General features: G+C 45.7%; 1 protein-coding gene across 5 annotated transcripts in view; it reads left to right on the top strand.

Moving 5' to 3' along the window:
• The window catches only part of LOC136714198 (coiled-coil domain-containing protein 30), a 25,142-nt gene extending 11,469 nt beyond the window's left edge, over positions 1-13,673 (top strand). For 3 of the 5 annotated variants that reach the window (XM_066691550.1, XM_066691553.1, XM_066691554.1), the window contains 20 exons: positions 200-315; positions 1,188-1,271; positions 1,673-1,773; positions 2,952-3,144; positions 3,439-3,555; positions 3,993-4,118; positions 5,111-5,248; positions 5,562-5,743; positions 6,235-6,466; positions 6,984-7,106; positions 7,447-7,617; positions 7,918-8,127; positions 8,252-8,409; positions 8,829-8,994; positions 9,598-9,719; positions 10,018-10,159; positions 10,665-10,801; positions 11,274-11,391; positions 11,840-11,910; positions 13,240-13,673. In XM_066691550.1, the coding sequence (XP_066547647.1) occupies positions 200-315; positions 1,188-1,271; positions 1,673-1,773; positions 2,952-3,144; positions 3,439-3,555; positions 3,993-4,118; positions 5,111-5,248; positions 5,562-5,743; positions 6,235-6,466; positions 6,984-7,106; positions 7,447-7,617; positions 7,918-8,127; positions 8,252-8,409; positions 8,829-8,994; positions 9,598-9,719; positions 10,018-10,159; positions 10,665-10,801; positions 11,274-11,391; positions 11,840-11,910; positions 13,240-13,441 (2,909 nt within the window). In that variant the 3' untranslated portion in view covers positions 13,442-13,673. The remainder of the gene's footprint in view (positions 1-199; positions 316-1,187; positions 1,272-1,672; positions 1,774-2,951; positions 3,145-3,438; positions 3,556-3,992; positions 4,119-5,110; positions 5,249-5,561; positions 5,744-6,234; positions 6,467-6,983; positions 7,107-7,446; positions 7,618-7,917; positions 8,128-8,251; positions 8,410-8,828; positions 8,995-9,597; positions 9,720-10,017; positions 10,160-10,664; positions 10,802-11,273; positions 11,392-11,839; positions 11,911-13,239) is intronic. The other 2 variants (XM_066691551.1, XM_066691552.1) reach the window with 2 other exon arrangements.
• Positions 13,674-15,550: the final 1,877 nt, after the last annotated feature.

Here is a 15,550-nt window from a genome sequence, read left to right on the forward strand (position 1 = left end):
AAGGAGAAAAGCCATGTACAATATTGTGACTCGGCTGCATCAGTACACATGCCAATGATTACAACAGACTGTAACATCATGGGTCTCCGGCTTTTCCCTCTGTAACACTGAGAACCACCCTTGTATCGTTTATGGTATTGTATCCTCTAGCTCCCCACATTTATCCAGTGATGGTCGGTCTGTCTCTCTCTCTCTCTAGATCTCTTGGACCTCCAGAAAGCCAAAGAACACAACGAGCGGCTGGACAGAGAAATACTGGCCCTGAGGAACCGAGTGCGCTCCCTGGACTCTGAGAGGAAAACATTGCTGGAAATGGTGAGTACTCATTTATTTACTGTCCTGCTAAATATTCACGAAGGAACAGCTGCTATTAAGGCTTTAGAAGAATGGCAATTCCGAACAGACACACATTCCACATACACACAAAAGATGCAAATAACAAACTAATGTAAGTGCAAGGAATCAATAAAAGATACAGTGGAGGCATCTGTACAAAGTGCACAGTGCAATATTAATGACTAAAATGTCTAAAAGTGTGGTTGGAGATTTAAGACCCCCTTAAAGTGTCTCTCTAACGTGTATGTTTTTCAAAGCTTGACCATTTCAACTTAAAGGCCTCTCTTCACAAAAATAAGTTAAATCTGTTTAGCTTAACCAAAAAGGGATGCAAAACATAATAAAATAATAACGACCACAACCCTTGAAACAGTCCTTCGATCCTTCGATTATTTAATAGCTCATGTCAACTTCTGACCAATAGAGGGCGCACTGGGACCACAGGATCAGCTGTTAAAATGGAAAATGTACCAAACTCATTGACTGTCTGTTGATTGATGCCATGTGTAGCACACTCCTACTGCTTGCTGGAGGCTGTCTCTCTGTCCTCTCACATAGTCCTCTAACAATCTGTCGTGCTGTAGGAGTTTGTTTTTCTCTCCTCTGTGCCTGATGTTTGACAGTTACTTTTGTATTAATATTTATGTGGTTTCAATGTGTCAAGTGCTCGTTGGCAATCTTGCAAAAAGCACTATACTACATAAAAATGATTTGACCGTCTGACAATGGTTTATTGCCTCCCTGGATATGTATTTTCTGTGCGTTATGTAATTATATAATTAACACACTGATACTGACCAGCCTGCCGATTTTTTTTTTTTTTTTTTTTTTTTTTTTTTTTTTTTTTTTAGGTGCAGAACCACAACGTCCAGTCGAACAGGGAAGTGGTTATAAACACAGAAGAGCCCCTGTCTCTAGCGGCGCATCTGGCCCAGGTAAAACTAAACTCTGACTTTATAGTTCTCTAAGCAGTTATTCAGCAAAATGCAACCAATCAAAATAACTGTATTGTTTGTGATCAAATCAATGTCATTTTGATATATTGCTGCCATTATAGTTCACTGATAATATATAGCACAACAGTCCTGTGTCATTCTCTCTCTGAACAGTTTTAAACACTTGATTTTTAATTTTTTGTAATTCTCTTCATATAATTAAATTACCCCAGAACTTTATTGACTTGGTAACTGAGTAACTTCTTTCCTCAAGTCAGATCACAATGTAAGCAGCACAGCAGACTGTGTCAAACTGAAAGAATGCCAACAAGGGGTGGGAGGTGGTTTACCTGCCATCGACACAGATGGCATTGAGTTACTGATATCTGTGCCTCCTGTAGGGTAACGGCACACAGGACCCCGCCGTCTCCCCTCCGCAGGAGACCACAGCAGGAGATGCCACCCAGAGAGACCAGGAACACCTGGAGCAGATTCACAAAAGGTATCGGCAGCTGCACGGTGCCAAGTGACAGGGGTAGCCTGGGACCAAAAAACGGCCCTGGACTTTAACCCAGGGGTGCACTGTCGGTGAAGTCTGTTGGGGGGGGGGGGGTGCTTGCTTGCCAAAGTGTGGTTCTGTGTGCCGACGAAGTGTGGTCTGGGGCGGTGCATGTTGGCGATGTGCGGTCCGGGTGTCTACACGTGGGAATCGACCGGCCCACCGTACTAAAAAATGGACCGGACCTTCTGGCCCAATGGCCAGTCTGCCTATGCCCAGCGACAGACACAAACAGAAGGGGGGGGGGGTGCAATAAGTATAAAGGTTGTGTAATCTACAACATGTTCTCTCTCCCATAAGACATGATGAGGCAAAGAGACATCCAATAAAAACATAAATCAGTTTCAGCACTATTGACTACATTGCAGAAAGAAAATTACCATAAAAAAAGAACAATAGATGTTTTGGTTGAGCAACAGAATGAGTTGAAATGATAAAGAGTAAATTTTTAGGGCAGTAGTGTGGCGTAGTGGTTAGGGCTCTGGACTCTGCACAGGGTTGTGGGTTCAATCCGTGGTGGGGGCACTGCTGTTGTACCCTTGAGCAAGGTACTTTACCTAGATTGCTCCAGTAAATGCCCAGCTGTATAAATGGGTAAATGTAAAAAATTATGTGAGATCTTGTAACAATTGTAAGTCACCCTGGATAAGAGTGTCTGCTAAGAAATCAAGTAATAATAATAATAATAATAATAATAATAATAATAATAATTAATAGGAAGCAGGCTGCTCTGTGGAGTGGAATGAAGTCTGTTCAAAATCATGAAGTGAAGTAATCCACTCATAAGTTCATAACGTCAGCTTTGGTGTAATTTAAAGCTTGCCAAATATAAACTACATCATGTTTTTAAATGTGAGAATTACCCAAGTCAATTCCAGCTTTTCACAGGGAGCAGCCCCATAACATATAATCTTCCCCTTTTCTCCCACCTATTGAAGCCCCAACATTTCAACATTTCCATTTAAAAGAGCGTGCAGCCTGAACGCATGGTGTACACAGACCACGTTAAGACAAATGGTTATGCTGAACTCAGGGGTTAAAGGTTAGTGAATACTCACGGCCCTTACAACTCTTTGCGAGATGAGGGACGGCATGTCTTTTCTCCTCCTCCTCACACACAGATGCCGCCAGGATTCAGAGGACAAGGCCTGCCGCCTGCGGGAGCTGGAGCGGCGCCTGCGGAAGCTGCAGCAAGAGCACGAGGAGCTGGTGGAGAGGAATGAGGAGCTGGAGTCGCTGCTGGGAGAGGCGCAGAACCAGAGCAAGGAGGACCGGGACCGCTACGAGTGCGAGGCCGAGGGCCTGCACAGAAAGGTCAGGCCTGCCGACAAGTCTGGCCCCCTTGAATGGAGCGCTCTGATGATCCCTCATTACATCAGTACAACAATAGAAATTCATTGATAAGCTGCTGTTCAGCGTAAGGATCCTAGAGTGCTTTAGACTGACTCCACCAATGAGCAGTTCTCTGCGATGCACTGCTGCCATCCAACTAGGGTTTACAAAGCCACGGGATGAGCAGTGACCACAAAGTGAAGACAGCCATAAACCAACACACTGAGATGTTTGTACTCCTGAAACTAACTCAGTTACACCTTCGTGACCCATCAGGTGAAACGCTTGGAGTCCGAGCTGACCAGGCGGAGTCAGAGCACGCAGGAGCCCCCACGGACGGGTGGAGATCAGCCACACACCCCTGGATCTGATCCAGACGTCTATCTTCAGCAGGTAATAACACACTTACCTTTAACAACCAATTATGGGCATGTCTAGTTCAGTTTAAATTCATTATTAAAAGTGTCCTGATAGTCAGGCAAGTGTTTTCACTTGCCCATAAAAATATACAAATAATATACCTCTGTTTCTTTCGCCAGTGATGTAACTCCATTGGCGACTGTATGTAACTTTCAGCTCAAAGCCTTTGCTGTGTGGCGAGTGTATCTTTATAGACATCCTCAACATAGTCTTACCTAAGGCCCAGCTATGGGTTGATGGTTTGGGAAAGGAAGAATCACTTGCAGCTGCATCACTTAAGGGCAGCTTCCTGTCCTGCACCCCAAGCTCATGTGAGTTGCCCACAGCAGGATGCCAGTGTCCGAGTGTGGGCGGGTGCAGGCGTGAGCGCAGCCTGTGGGGGGGTGAAGGCTGTCTGGGTTCTCCCGCAGACGCAGAGCAGCAGCCAGGAAAGGGTGGCCGTGCTGGAGGGCCGTCTGATGGAGGAGACGGAGTGGCGGCAGCAGCTGGAGGTGGATCTCGGTGCCGCACAGGCAGCCCTGAAGAAGGAGAAGGAGGTAGGGTGTTACGATCCCCAAGGTGACTCAAAGAATTACCTCTCTTTCACAAATGGAGTCAGTGAAGAATCAGCCTGTTCATCACGAAGGCCTCTGGAGAGCCAGGGCCCCCACAGGGGGCAGTCCTCGACTATCTCCCCAGCTCTGAATTTAGACTGCGTCTGACATTATTATACACAAAGTTTCCCAACATTTGGCCAAAACAACTCCATAAAAGGAAGATGCAACACCAGCATGCTTTGATCAACCTGAGTTTGTTAGTGGGTCAAAAAATAATTTAGCATCGAGCACAAAAGGCAAGGCTGATATAATATCGTCCTGTAAGATGCTGTCAATGTTATTTAAGAATAGATAAAAGTATATTAATATTAAAAGTATTTTAGTATTAAATGTACATTCATAGATTACTAGGGCTCGGAGCTCTGTTGGTATTTTGCGAGTGTCAGTAATTGTGTCTTCAGAGCACAGTGACCCGGTCAGAGGAGTCTCTGTGAAACTCCATCTAAAGCAGTCCGTCCTTGACACAAACAGAGGATAAAGGATAAATGCGCGCCAGTACACATGGCTCTGACAATGGTTTCCAAATTCTCAACCTACAGACTCAACACTCTGGGGCTTGAGATCAAAATGTTAGATAAAAAAAACATGGAAACAATCTGTCCTCAAATTGTTTTTACAGATGACTGTGGAAAAACTCCTTTATATGGAGATGGCATTCTTGAATCAACTCAATTGAAAATAGAAACTTAATAACCCATCGTATGACACAGAATACTGCAGTATACTAATGGACTCATCAAATAGAACATATTAAGTGTAACTTTTGTTTTGTTAGTTGTTTTTGCTTGAAGACTGGCTGAGATGGCAGGTCTGTTTCTGTAGTAACAGAGACAATACTGTAATTAAAGAGAAATATACAATACAGTAACAAAGGTGACACAGAGGTCACGCCAGCACTGTGCTAATCTAATGAATCTGCTCTCGGTGTTCAGGAGCTGCAGAGGACCCTGGATGAGCTGAGGAGGTTACGGATGGAGGCTCAGACGCTGAGAGCCGGCCTGCAGGAAGGCAATTCTGTGAGTGTGAACCTCTCACATGTCCAGAGAGAGAGGGACATTTTGGAACAAAAGGCAAGTCCTTCAAATCGCATGTTATTGCTGGACTGAGTGTCCATTCCCATGTCACCCTTCAGGATCTGGGGTAGACCTACTGCATGCATCTTGGTAGACTTTCCAACCTATTTGGAATAAAGAACCAGACTGATAAGTAGATGTCCATAACTGAACAAAACAGAAAGTGTTTAAGTATATGACAGGTCCTTCACCATGACCCTGTATTGGATGAAGCAGTTATTGATAAGGGAGGGATGAGGCTATCAACAAAACCATCTTAAACACCGTGACTGAAAACCGGTGTGACCGGGTCTTGTTGGCACTGATGCAGGTGTGTGAGCTGGATCGTGCCAAGAAACGGGTCGACAGTGACCTGGAGATGCAGAGCGCCTCTGCCCGAAGAGGCCAGGAGGACCTGAGGGAGACCAGGGCCCGCCTGGCAGAGCTCAGTGCACAAACTGGGGCGCTGAGGGCTGAGCTCGGCAACCTGGAGCGCGAGCGCAAAGCACTGCGGTGAGGGACAGGGGCCCTGCAGGCCGGCGCTCCACTCGATACACAGACGCATGAACACACGCACACAAACTCTTCCCCTTTTCATCTGCAGTTTAGCTACATTTCACATATGGGGTGCTGCTTAAAAAAAGGTGAAGAAAAGCTTAATGCTCCAGATTAATAAAATGAAAATAACAAAATGATCGAAGCCGGGGGAATACACAAAATACAGTGCTGTAGGTTGAGGTTATTTGCTTCGTAAACTGGCATAAGTAACTGCTGTCTTTGAATGTAACAGGGAATTTAAAATTGCAGTTTTTTGATACTGAACACCCCATGTCATGGTCACTTTCTACTTAACCCAGTTTTCCTGGGCAATGAAGACATACACACTTGGCCACCAAGGTGTGAATTACCGATACACCCAATTTCCCATTTTACCATGATAAAAGTCTCCTGTTCATGACACATGAAGGCCTTCTAAAGCCACGGTCATGTTGTGTGTGTGGCAGGGGGGAGGTGGCGGAGGGCCGGGCCCAGCTGGCCACCCTGCAGAGGCAGCTGAACGACAGCGCCCAGGAGAGGCTGCGGCTTCAGGAGGAGAGGCAACGCCTGGGCCTGGAGCTACAGTGTGTGAAGGAGCAGCTGCAGAGCACCAGGCAGGAGGGCCAGAGACTGAGGCAGGCCAGCCAGGACCCCAGCCCGGCCGCATCCGACAGGCCCAAGGATGAGTGCCTCAGCCAGGTACAGTGCTCTGAGTGCACCGGGGACAGCTTTCTTTGTGATCTACAGAGTTATGCTGCCTCCCAATATTGCTCTGCTGGTGCAAACCCCTTAATCGCAATGTCTCATCGGTTTGGCTGAGCAGAAGTAGAAGAATATTTGCTTATTTGTTCATTGAAAAGATTTACTGGTGGGAAGCAACTAGCAAGTTGTACTTCCTGCTGTTTCACTTGTAAAATATATCCAAGCAGAAGTCGCTTGAGCCTGTTCCCTCTACACATCTGTTATTTAAGACACACAATACAGTATATATATCCCAGTCACACAATAAATGTCAAATTGTAGGAAATTCAAAACGATCGAGTCATAGAAATTATCGGTTTATCTCTTCAAGGGGCAACCGTTTCCCTGACATCAGAGGGGCACAGTTGACAGAGACAACCGCTTCTGTTAAGGGCATCTCGAATTAATATACCGTTTTCAACACGTGAGCATGCTATTTGTTTTCTCTTATAAAGCCGTTGTCTTGCCTTTGCAGCTGGTGTCTCTTAAAGTGGAGATGGGCCGGCTCCAGACCACCCTGGAGGAAGAGCGCTTACTGGCCGGTCAGCACCAGCTGGCACTGCAGGCCCAGATCAGTGAGGCTCAGAGCCGGACCAAGGTACATCAAGTAGACACCACAGCCTGGATCAGCCGAGATCTTTGCAAAATGAACGAACAAACAAAAACGTATTAGTCTCTCAAAATGCTCCATCATTAAAAGTCTCTACTCAAACAGCCTAGTCGTCTGGACTAGGAATGGCCAACCAAGTCACCGTGACTTCTGGTTTCTTATAGCCAATCGGTTAACTACCTGACTAATTCAAATAATGGGGATCCAGGTATTCAGTGGTTGACGCTGTAGAGAGGGCTTCAGATCCCTGCAGGAACGCGTCTCCACGGGACCAGGGTTGGCCCAATGGTTGTTCATGGGCGCTTATAGCCGGCCTCTTGTCTGTCAGTCCCAGGATTCCCTGCTCCAGCAGAAGGGCGAGGAGTGCCGGCTGCTGCGTCAGGACGTGCAGCGGGTCCAGAACCTGTTCACCTCGGCCGAGAGGGAGCTGCGCTACGAGAGAGAGAAGAACCTGGACCTGAAGAGACACAATGCCCTGCTGGACCAGGAGAAAGTCAAGGTAGCGCAGCTGGCTTCGGTCTTCGTCGGTCCCTTTTCTGGTGCAGAAAGAGGTCTTATTGCCAGAACTAGTGGAGAACTGAGACTGAAATTAATTAACATGGCTAATCCCTCAGTGTCATTAGAATAAACATGAAAAGACTTAACTTAAAATAATCAGGACATTTGTTTTGTTATTATTTGCAGGCCTAGAATACAATCCTAGCAATAATAACAATAGTAATGGTAATAGACCGATGAACAGAGAGAGGGCGTGTTTGGCGCGTGACTGAGCCCGGGTCTGTTTGGGTCTGTGCTGCAGGCTGGCGTGGAGCTGAAGCAGGCCCAGACCAGGCTGGCACAACTGGAGCAGAGCCAGGCGGCGCTGGCGGGTGAGCTGGAGCGAGCACAGGATAGGGCCCGCGAGCTGGAGCTGGACCTGGCCCGCAGCAGCCAGAGCAGGCAGGCCCAGCACAGCCTGCAGGAGGAGCTGAGCGTCGAGAGAGCCCGGCTCCTCAGCACCGACAAGAAGGTGAGCCGGGGGCGCCGAGGCCCCTGTGAATGGCCGTCCTCCTCGCGAGGAAGCTTGTCGGGTTGCGTGTTCGGGGCCCAGTTCGGCCCGTTCCATCGCAGTGATGCCCCACCGTGTGTTGCAGGTGCTGGAGTTGCAGCAGCAGTTGAAGAGCGCAGTGCACCAGTTGCGCCTGGAAGAGACGCGGGCCGGGGAGACGGAGCGCCTGCAGAGGGACAGCAGGGACATGTCGGACACGCTGGCGGGGCTCAGGGCCAAGCTGCATGAGGAGCAGCTCCACAGGTGACGGTGCTGCCGATACACACCCGCTCTGTGCCTGCTGTGGGTCAAGACCGACCCGAGACCGTAAGGAACAGACCAACCAAGCAGCAGAATAACCACCGACACATCGTCCACTCTCTCTCAACCCCCAGCTTTGGCGCGGCTCACAGTATCACATTCCAGGCACTTCACACACAGACCCAGAAGGCCACATGTTGAGAGCCTCTCATGCCATTTATAACTGCACTTTCCACACATGTTACACGCAGAGTGTTCAACAGCCACATGGGGATAAAATAGAGACGTAATCAGTGCTTTGTCTCTGTCTCTTGGTCCTCCATACTACCTACCCTGAGCTATACTTCTCTCAGGTTTTTTATTTGCTTATTTTAACCCTCGACTTACCTCAGTTTCTTTCATGTGTGCCCCCCCCCGCACAGGAAGCTGCTGGAACAGAGGGAGGAGGAGCTGCAGCAGCAGGTCCGGGCCCTGCGGGAGAAGGAGGCTGCTCTGGGCCGGGCCGGTGCCGAGCTGAGGCACCGGCTGCAGCAGCAGGACACGCGTGTGGGCGTGCTGGAGGTGGAGTGCAGCGCGGCCAGAGACGAGGTCAGCGCCCGGCCCCTCACAGCCCCTTTGGCCAAGAGGTCAACAACAAATACGATTCTGAAGAGTTAACTGACAGATAATAAGGGGCAAAAGTAAAGGTTACAGTTGAGACGCAGACTGTCCTGTTCATAGTTCTGCCAGGGGGTTATTGTTCCCTGCCCCAAACGAGCTGAATTAACATCAAAGGTTTAGAAATCTTCATCTGAGCTCACACCTCACTGGCAGGTCATTTCCAGGGTTACATTTCACTTTTTAAAAATGTTTTGAGGCAAATTTCTGACTGATAATCAACACTAATTTCAAAGACTCCTATGCAATCAGTTTGTCTCAAGTCCACTGCACTGTATATTATAGTTAAAACAATGAATACATCTTTGGCATGACATGTAAAACCTATTCGTTTTTGTCTCGGATAGTGGCTTTGGATAGAAAACTAATAGTATCATAACCAATTGTAGATGCCTTTCGGGTCTTTGACCTGCTGAATGATGGGCCCCTCTTATTTTGTGTAAACCTATTATTTGCAAATTGTGTTATAGACCAGTAGAGTTCATTTGTGCACAACAGTGTGACACTACCCTGCGCTTGCTCTCTCCTCTGCAGCAGCTTCACGGCCAGAAGACCAACCAGAGGCTCTCGGAGCAGCTGCTGTCGAGCCAACAGGAGTTGGAGAGACTGCAGGAAGAGCTTCAGCAGGTGCTGCAGCAGCTCGATTCGCAAATCCGGTAGGTCTTTTATGCCCTGTGGATGGGGGTATCATTCACGAGCTTTCTGCACAGTTCAGCGGACAATACTGAATAGAAATTCAAACAATGAATTAATGAAATTCTCCAGGATCCTCAAACAAGACAAGTCACTTAATCCCACTGGGCTGAACCCTCCTAAGTGTACCTTTGAAGGCCCTCACAATCCTTAAACTGCACTAAACCTCTTTCCAAACCGGTTTTCTTTGGTGTTTTGTTCAGGGTTTATTTTTTTAGTAGGCGGCTCTACTCTGAAGTGACTCACCTTTACCCCTTTCAGGAAGTACAACGAGAAGCAGTCGCAGTACAAGACCAAGTTACGGAAAGCCAAACAGGTTTTTATGAAGGAGACCACGGACAGAGACTGCCGGATTCAAAAGCTGGAGAACGACCTCGCTCTGGCCACGAGCCTGGCTGAGAAGGTGAAATCAGTTTGTGTCTAGCTAGGCATCTGAGGAATTCCTCCTAGAAAAATGTACTCCAAGTATGCTTATCCACTGGCCTATTGCACAATTCTGTTGAACAGCAAAGAGACATATTTCCTTTAAGCAGGCAGTACCTACAATCTCATCCAGCTGTTTGCTTAGGGATCGTAGAGGGTTGCTTTTATTATGCGATTATTACTAGGTATCATTTTCCTCACTTCAAAGCACATTTGCCCTAGATTCCAGCTTCCGAGTTCTGGTTCTTATCACAGTGTAGAGTCCTGGCACGTTAACACCCAGAAATATGTTGTATTTGCAGTAGAACATCAGCCTTCTGTTTGACGGCCTGCATTCCACCTTCCATAAAGCACAAGGCAAAACCACCAGATATACAATGGGGTCTTCATCCGTTCTTTTGCATTTCTTTTTTCCGCCACCGTGGTTTTATCTCCGGGCTCCTAACCTTAATGACACGGGGCTCTATATTCTGTGTCCGAATTAGGAGAAGTGCTGGATCAAGCAGGTCACTGAGGAAAACGAGAAGCTGCTCACAGAGAAACGCGATCTGTTGAAGAAGCTGAGTGAGGAGGAGGAGATCGGCCAAGGCAGCCTGCGGACTGCCTCCACCATCCAGCACAGGTGACCTACTGTACTCACTCACTAGCATCTGCTGAGGCTACAGAGCCCTGCTTCCCATTCGGGGATGTGCCACCCTGATCCCGGAGATATGCGGCACAGTCAGACCACAATGAGTCGTGCCAGAGCAGGGTGGCAGGGACGTGACCAGGTGTTTACCAGTCAAGGGCATTTGCTGATCAGATACAAGGATCAGTAACCAAGCCCTTCAAGGGATGAGGAACTGCAGGAAGACCTTACCTTTCTTCCTATGGAAGTTTACCCAAAAAACAGAAAACACTTCTTCGTGGAAAAAAAACCTTAACTAATTGTCAAGAGACAGTAATAGGAAAGAAAAATACAAATGAGCAACTGAAGAAAAAGACGAGTGTTGCCCAAATCCACAATAATTTTTTTTTGACCCACCTGCTAAAGTAGGAAATTGATGAACCCAGACTGCGGTGGTTCCTGACTCAGGCCTTTCCTTCTGTTTCAGGGTCAACTTCTTAGAGGAGGAGAACAGGCAGCTGCAGGACAGGACCTTGCAGCTGTGCAGCCAGGTGGCTGCTCTGGAGCGCGCGCTGAGGAACGTGCAGTCGGTGCGCAGCCTGGAGGTACGCTGCGACGCGCTCTTACTACTGTACCGTGCCCCCCCCCCTGCTGGCATGCTGCCAAGGACATGCAGCTGGCAGCCGATTGTCACTTTAGCAAAAATGTTGGATATTGCAGTCATGTCATTATTATTATTCCTTGCTAGACGCCCTTATCCAGGAAACAAGAGCAACACAAAAGTGCAAAAATACAGTTTCAAATCAGGCATAAAACAGTTTCAATATTACACAAGTGTATAGGTATAATATACAGCCAAGTCAAAAGCTGCATCTGAAGTATATTAAAGTATTTATAACAGTATTTTTTTAAGAATTCTGAATTGTTTTTAGACGTATATTCTTGTTTCCTGTTAAAGTCCCCATTGTGATTTATCCAGGGTGAAGATATTTTTGTAGCGTAAGTGGTGTTTGTATTAGTTTGCCATTTAAACCGTATTTCTCTTTTTATTAGGAACTAAAAAAAATATTTCCTTCTGAAAGCCTTCTCCTGAATGGCAGTGTTCTTCGGTCTACAAGCCCAAGGTAAAGTGTTTTTGTATCCAGGAGTCAGAGAGGTAGACCTTTATTGAATGATGTGCCCATTTACAAGTTCATAAATATACTCTTCTTAGGACTTAAGGTGCTGTATACTGTACCTGCATTTACTGAAATGGGATTATACTGAAAAGTGTATGGTAGGTCAAACTTGCACTTAAGTTTTTACATTTATAAACGCCATGACTGAAATGTGTAACTTTAAATTATAACCTGCTATATTGTAGCTGCTGTTACTGAATGATTATTCATGAAACGTGTGTATTTACTTTCAGTTGCAATTTGCCCTGGATATGGATGTCTGCTAAGTAAATAAAAGAATAATAAATAATAATGATGGGTCAATTGCCACGAACTTGCAGAGTTAGTACGGAGCTGCACGCTACCCATTCCCCACACTACCCACTACCCACTCCCCACACTGCATACTACCCACACTGCATGCTACCCACACTGCACGCTACCCACTCCCCACGCTATCCACACTGCACGATACCCACTCCCCACTCCCCACGCTATCCACACTGCACGCTACCCACACTGCACGCTATCCACACTGCACGCTACCCACTCCCCACTCCCCACGCTACCCACACTGCACGCTATCCACACTGCACGCTATCCACACTGCACGCTATCCACACTGCACGCTACCCACGCGATCATCTCAAGTTGTTCGGTCTTTCAAAAAAGCGCTCAGAAACATTATTGGCAAATAGCGCTACTTTGTTGTTGCACATGTTAAATATTGTCTGTACACGTTGAGCTCTTCCTAATATTTATTAACAGAAACCTGGGTATCTCCAATTATGTAAAGCAGAATGAATAAAATGGTCACAAAAGTCCTTTCCACGTCAGGCTCCATTGCTCGTCATGTTGTTTTTGGTCTGTTTTGAAAAGGAAATGCAACACTATCCCACAACAGGTGCTTTAATTCCGACAATGGCCAGGTTTTACAAAAAGCTCAGACGCGTCCCAAAGGGCACGGCCGCTTAAGCCAGTTGAAACGAGGCAATACAGGAGTTTAACAAATTGAATTCTGAGAAAGGTAAAATTATACAGGACATTATATCCAGTTAGTAATATAAAAATGAGTCGTATACCTAAATTAAATCATATCAATCACACCTTGAAGCCCCTCAAGTGGTAAATTTGAAACCATGATTGTTCTGCATTACACTACATTGTCTAATGGTTTCAATAAATTCAGAACCATTTCCACACCTCATCCCTCATGAGGCCTGCTTTAATCCCGAGCACGTGGAGAATCCTCAGTCCCGCTTCAATGTCCTAATTCTTGCCGTTTTCCCTCTAAAGTCTTGGAGACACACTCGGCATTCTGGACGCCATCCGGAGGGTCAAAGTGGGCGAACACCCCGAGGGCATCCGGTCCTCTTTCGCCGTGCCCCCCCGCTCGGCGCCTTCTGAGATCGGCTACCTGAATGTGAGTTCCCCAGCGGGCCCCGCCAGACCCCAGGACCCCGACGAGAGCCTGAGTCTGGGCAGCGATGAAGTGTGAGGTGCACCACAGGGTACGGGCCAAAGGCCAGCGCACAGTCCTGACCGGATCCTGGACGGCAGCACATGGCCTTTCCCAGAACAATGTAGCGTTTCAGTCAGGATGTGAAAATCTGTCTGATGATGAACATTCTCCCCCCACTTTTTTGTTTTGCGATTCTGCCATTCATTCATTTGTTCACCATTAGATTGGCTGTATATATATATATATATATATATATATATATATATATATATATATATATATATATATATATATATATATATATATATATATATATATATATGTGTATATGTTTTTATTGCAATACTATCATGAATTATTTAGGTTTTCTTTGTTCACACGGAGTTCTGATGAAATCACAAATTATTTAATTAATTTGTTAGTTTTTTTTAATCTATAACTGCATTTACACAAGCAAAAAACGAAATGCTTTAAAAAATTATATAAAGTCATATGAAAAATGTTTTTATACATATTTCAAACAAGTCCAAAAGAATAATATTTATATTTTCTCTGCCTTAATTTCTTTGGTTTATTCTGTCTTTTCTCTTCCAATGTGTTCTACGAAACCGGTTGAGCGCCGGTCTTCGTGTGTCTCGCATGAACAGTGTGGACAGATTTGCACCTGTCTCTGGAGATTATTTCTTCACATTCGTAAAAGAGAGAACTTCTTGATCACTTAGGCTTGATCCCCTGCCTTGACATAATGCCTAATTGTGATCACAAGATTCTGCAGTCTGTAATATGGCCACAGTCTGAGCCAACACCACTGCCTGGCATACGGACTCAGTAGAGTCTGTTGTTGTCCTTCTCATTATTTTCCTGGACCTCTTGTGTCAGCTAAACATGTCCTGTCCCTTTAACCGCTAAGTGGAAATGGAAATGGATCTTGAACTAGGTGATCCAACAGCACGCCCTGCCATTCAGACACTACAAAGTCCTGCCAAACATTCATATATTCACTTCCCAGTTTGATTTTAAACCTTCCCCAATTAAGTCCATTCAATGAGTGAAGGCAATAGCCCAAATCAACTGGCCACTTTCATTTCTCCAAAAAGTGAACAGCGTTAAAGTCAAGAATAGTCACACGATTGTTGAAAATGTTAATGCCAAAGCAAACAATGTTCCCTTGCCTTAGCTTGGTGGCACATGCTTGTGACTTCCTAGTTTGACCTATATAGCGTCTCTGAATACCCTGTATAGTAATGTATTTTTTAAGAATGTAAAATGGTATTTTGAAAGGCAATACTGACGGGCACTATGTATTCAAAACATGTCCCCTGGCATTTCCAGTCCTATCTGTAGCATTGACAATCCCTGAGTACAAAGGCCTAAGCGCACACTGCAAGCACTTTGATCAGACCAGTCTGCCTGAAGCTTACAAGTCTGGAGACGTCACTAATCTACGGTGGCCCTGAAGTGCAAACAACGAAAATAGAAACAGAACATGAAAAACAAACATTTACAACATTGCACTGCAGGGCCACCGTACTAATCGCTCGGGAAACTGAGAAATTCGGGCTTGTGTATGAGGGCAATAACAGAATGATTTGCTTGTTTTGCACCTAAAGTCTTAACGTTGTTAGGTTTGGCGAATTATTAAAAATAAAACATTGGTGTATGTTATTTTATGTGCTTTTTAAAAACAAATCGTGACAGGAGAAACATGCAATTGGGAATGGCAGGGGAGAATACGGTACTTCTGTGTAAAAGACCTGGAATTTTGCCGCAAGACAACAGATTTTATGTTTTCCTCAGCTATGTTCAGTAAAGAGGGTGTAATCTTTGAAAAGTTTGCTTTTCACTGATGAAGTTTACTGAGCTGAGTCGATGCACTTTTAAATTTGCACTACGCAGGCCAATCCTTTCTCAAGCAGCATATCTTTATCCGTGTGGTTTACATTAAACATAGCATTTAAAAATCTTAACTACTGGTACTGATTACACATTACTTATTTACATTCAAACAGTGAATTGACCTAAGCTGCAAGGTGTGCTTTTATTATTTATTGTGGTTTGACTCAAGATCAAGTCAAATATAACAGAACTACATTTAAGACACAACAACGAAAAACACTTTCATCCTTATAGGTCATGCGTCTGTTA

The sequence above is a fragment of the Amia ocellicauda genome, chromosome 18 (assembly GCF_036373705.1).
Source record: "Amia ocellicauda isolate fAmiCal2 chromosome 18, fAmiCal2.hap1, whole genome shotgun sequence".
NCBI lineage: Eukaryota > Metazoa > Chordata > Actinopteri > Amiiformes > Amiidae > Amia > Amia ocellicauda.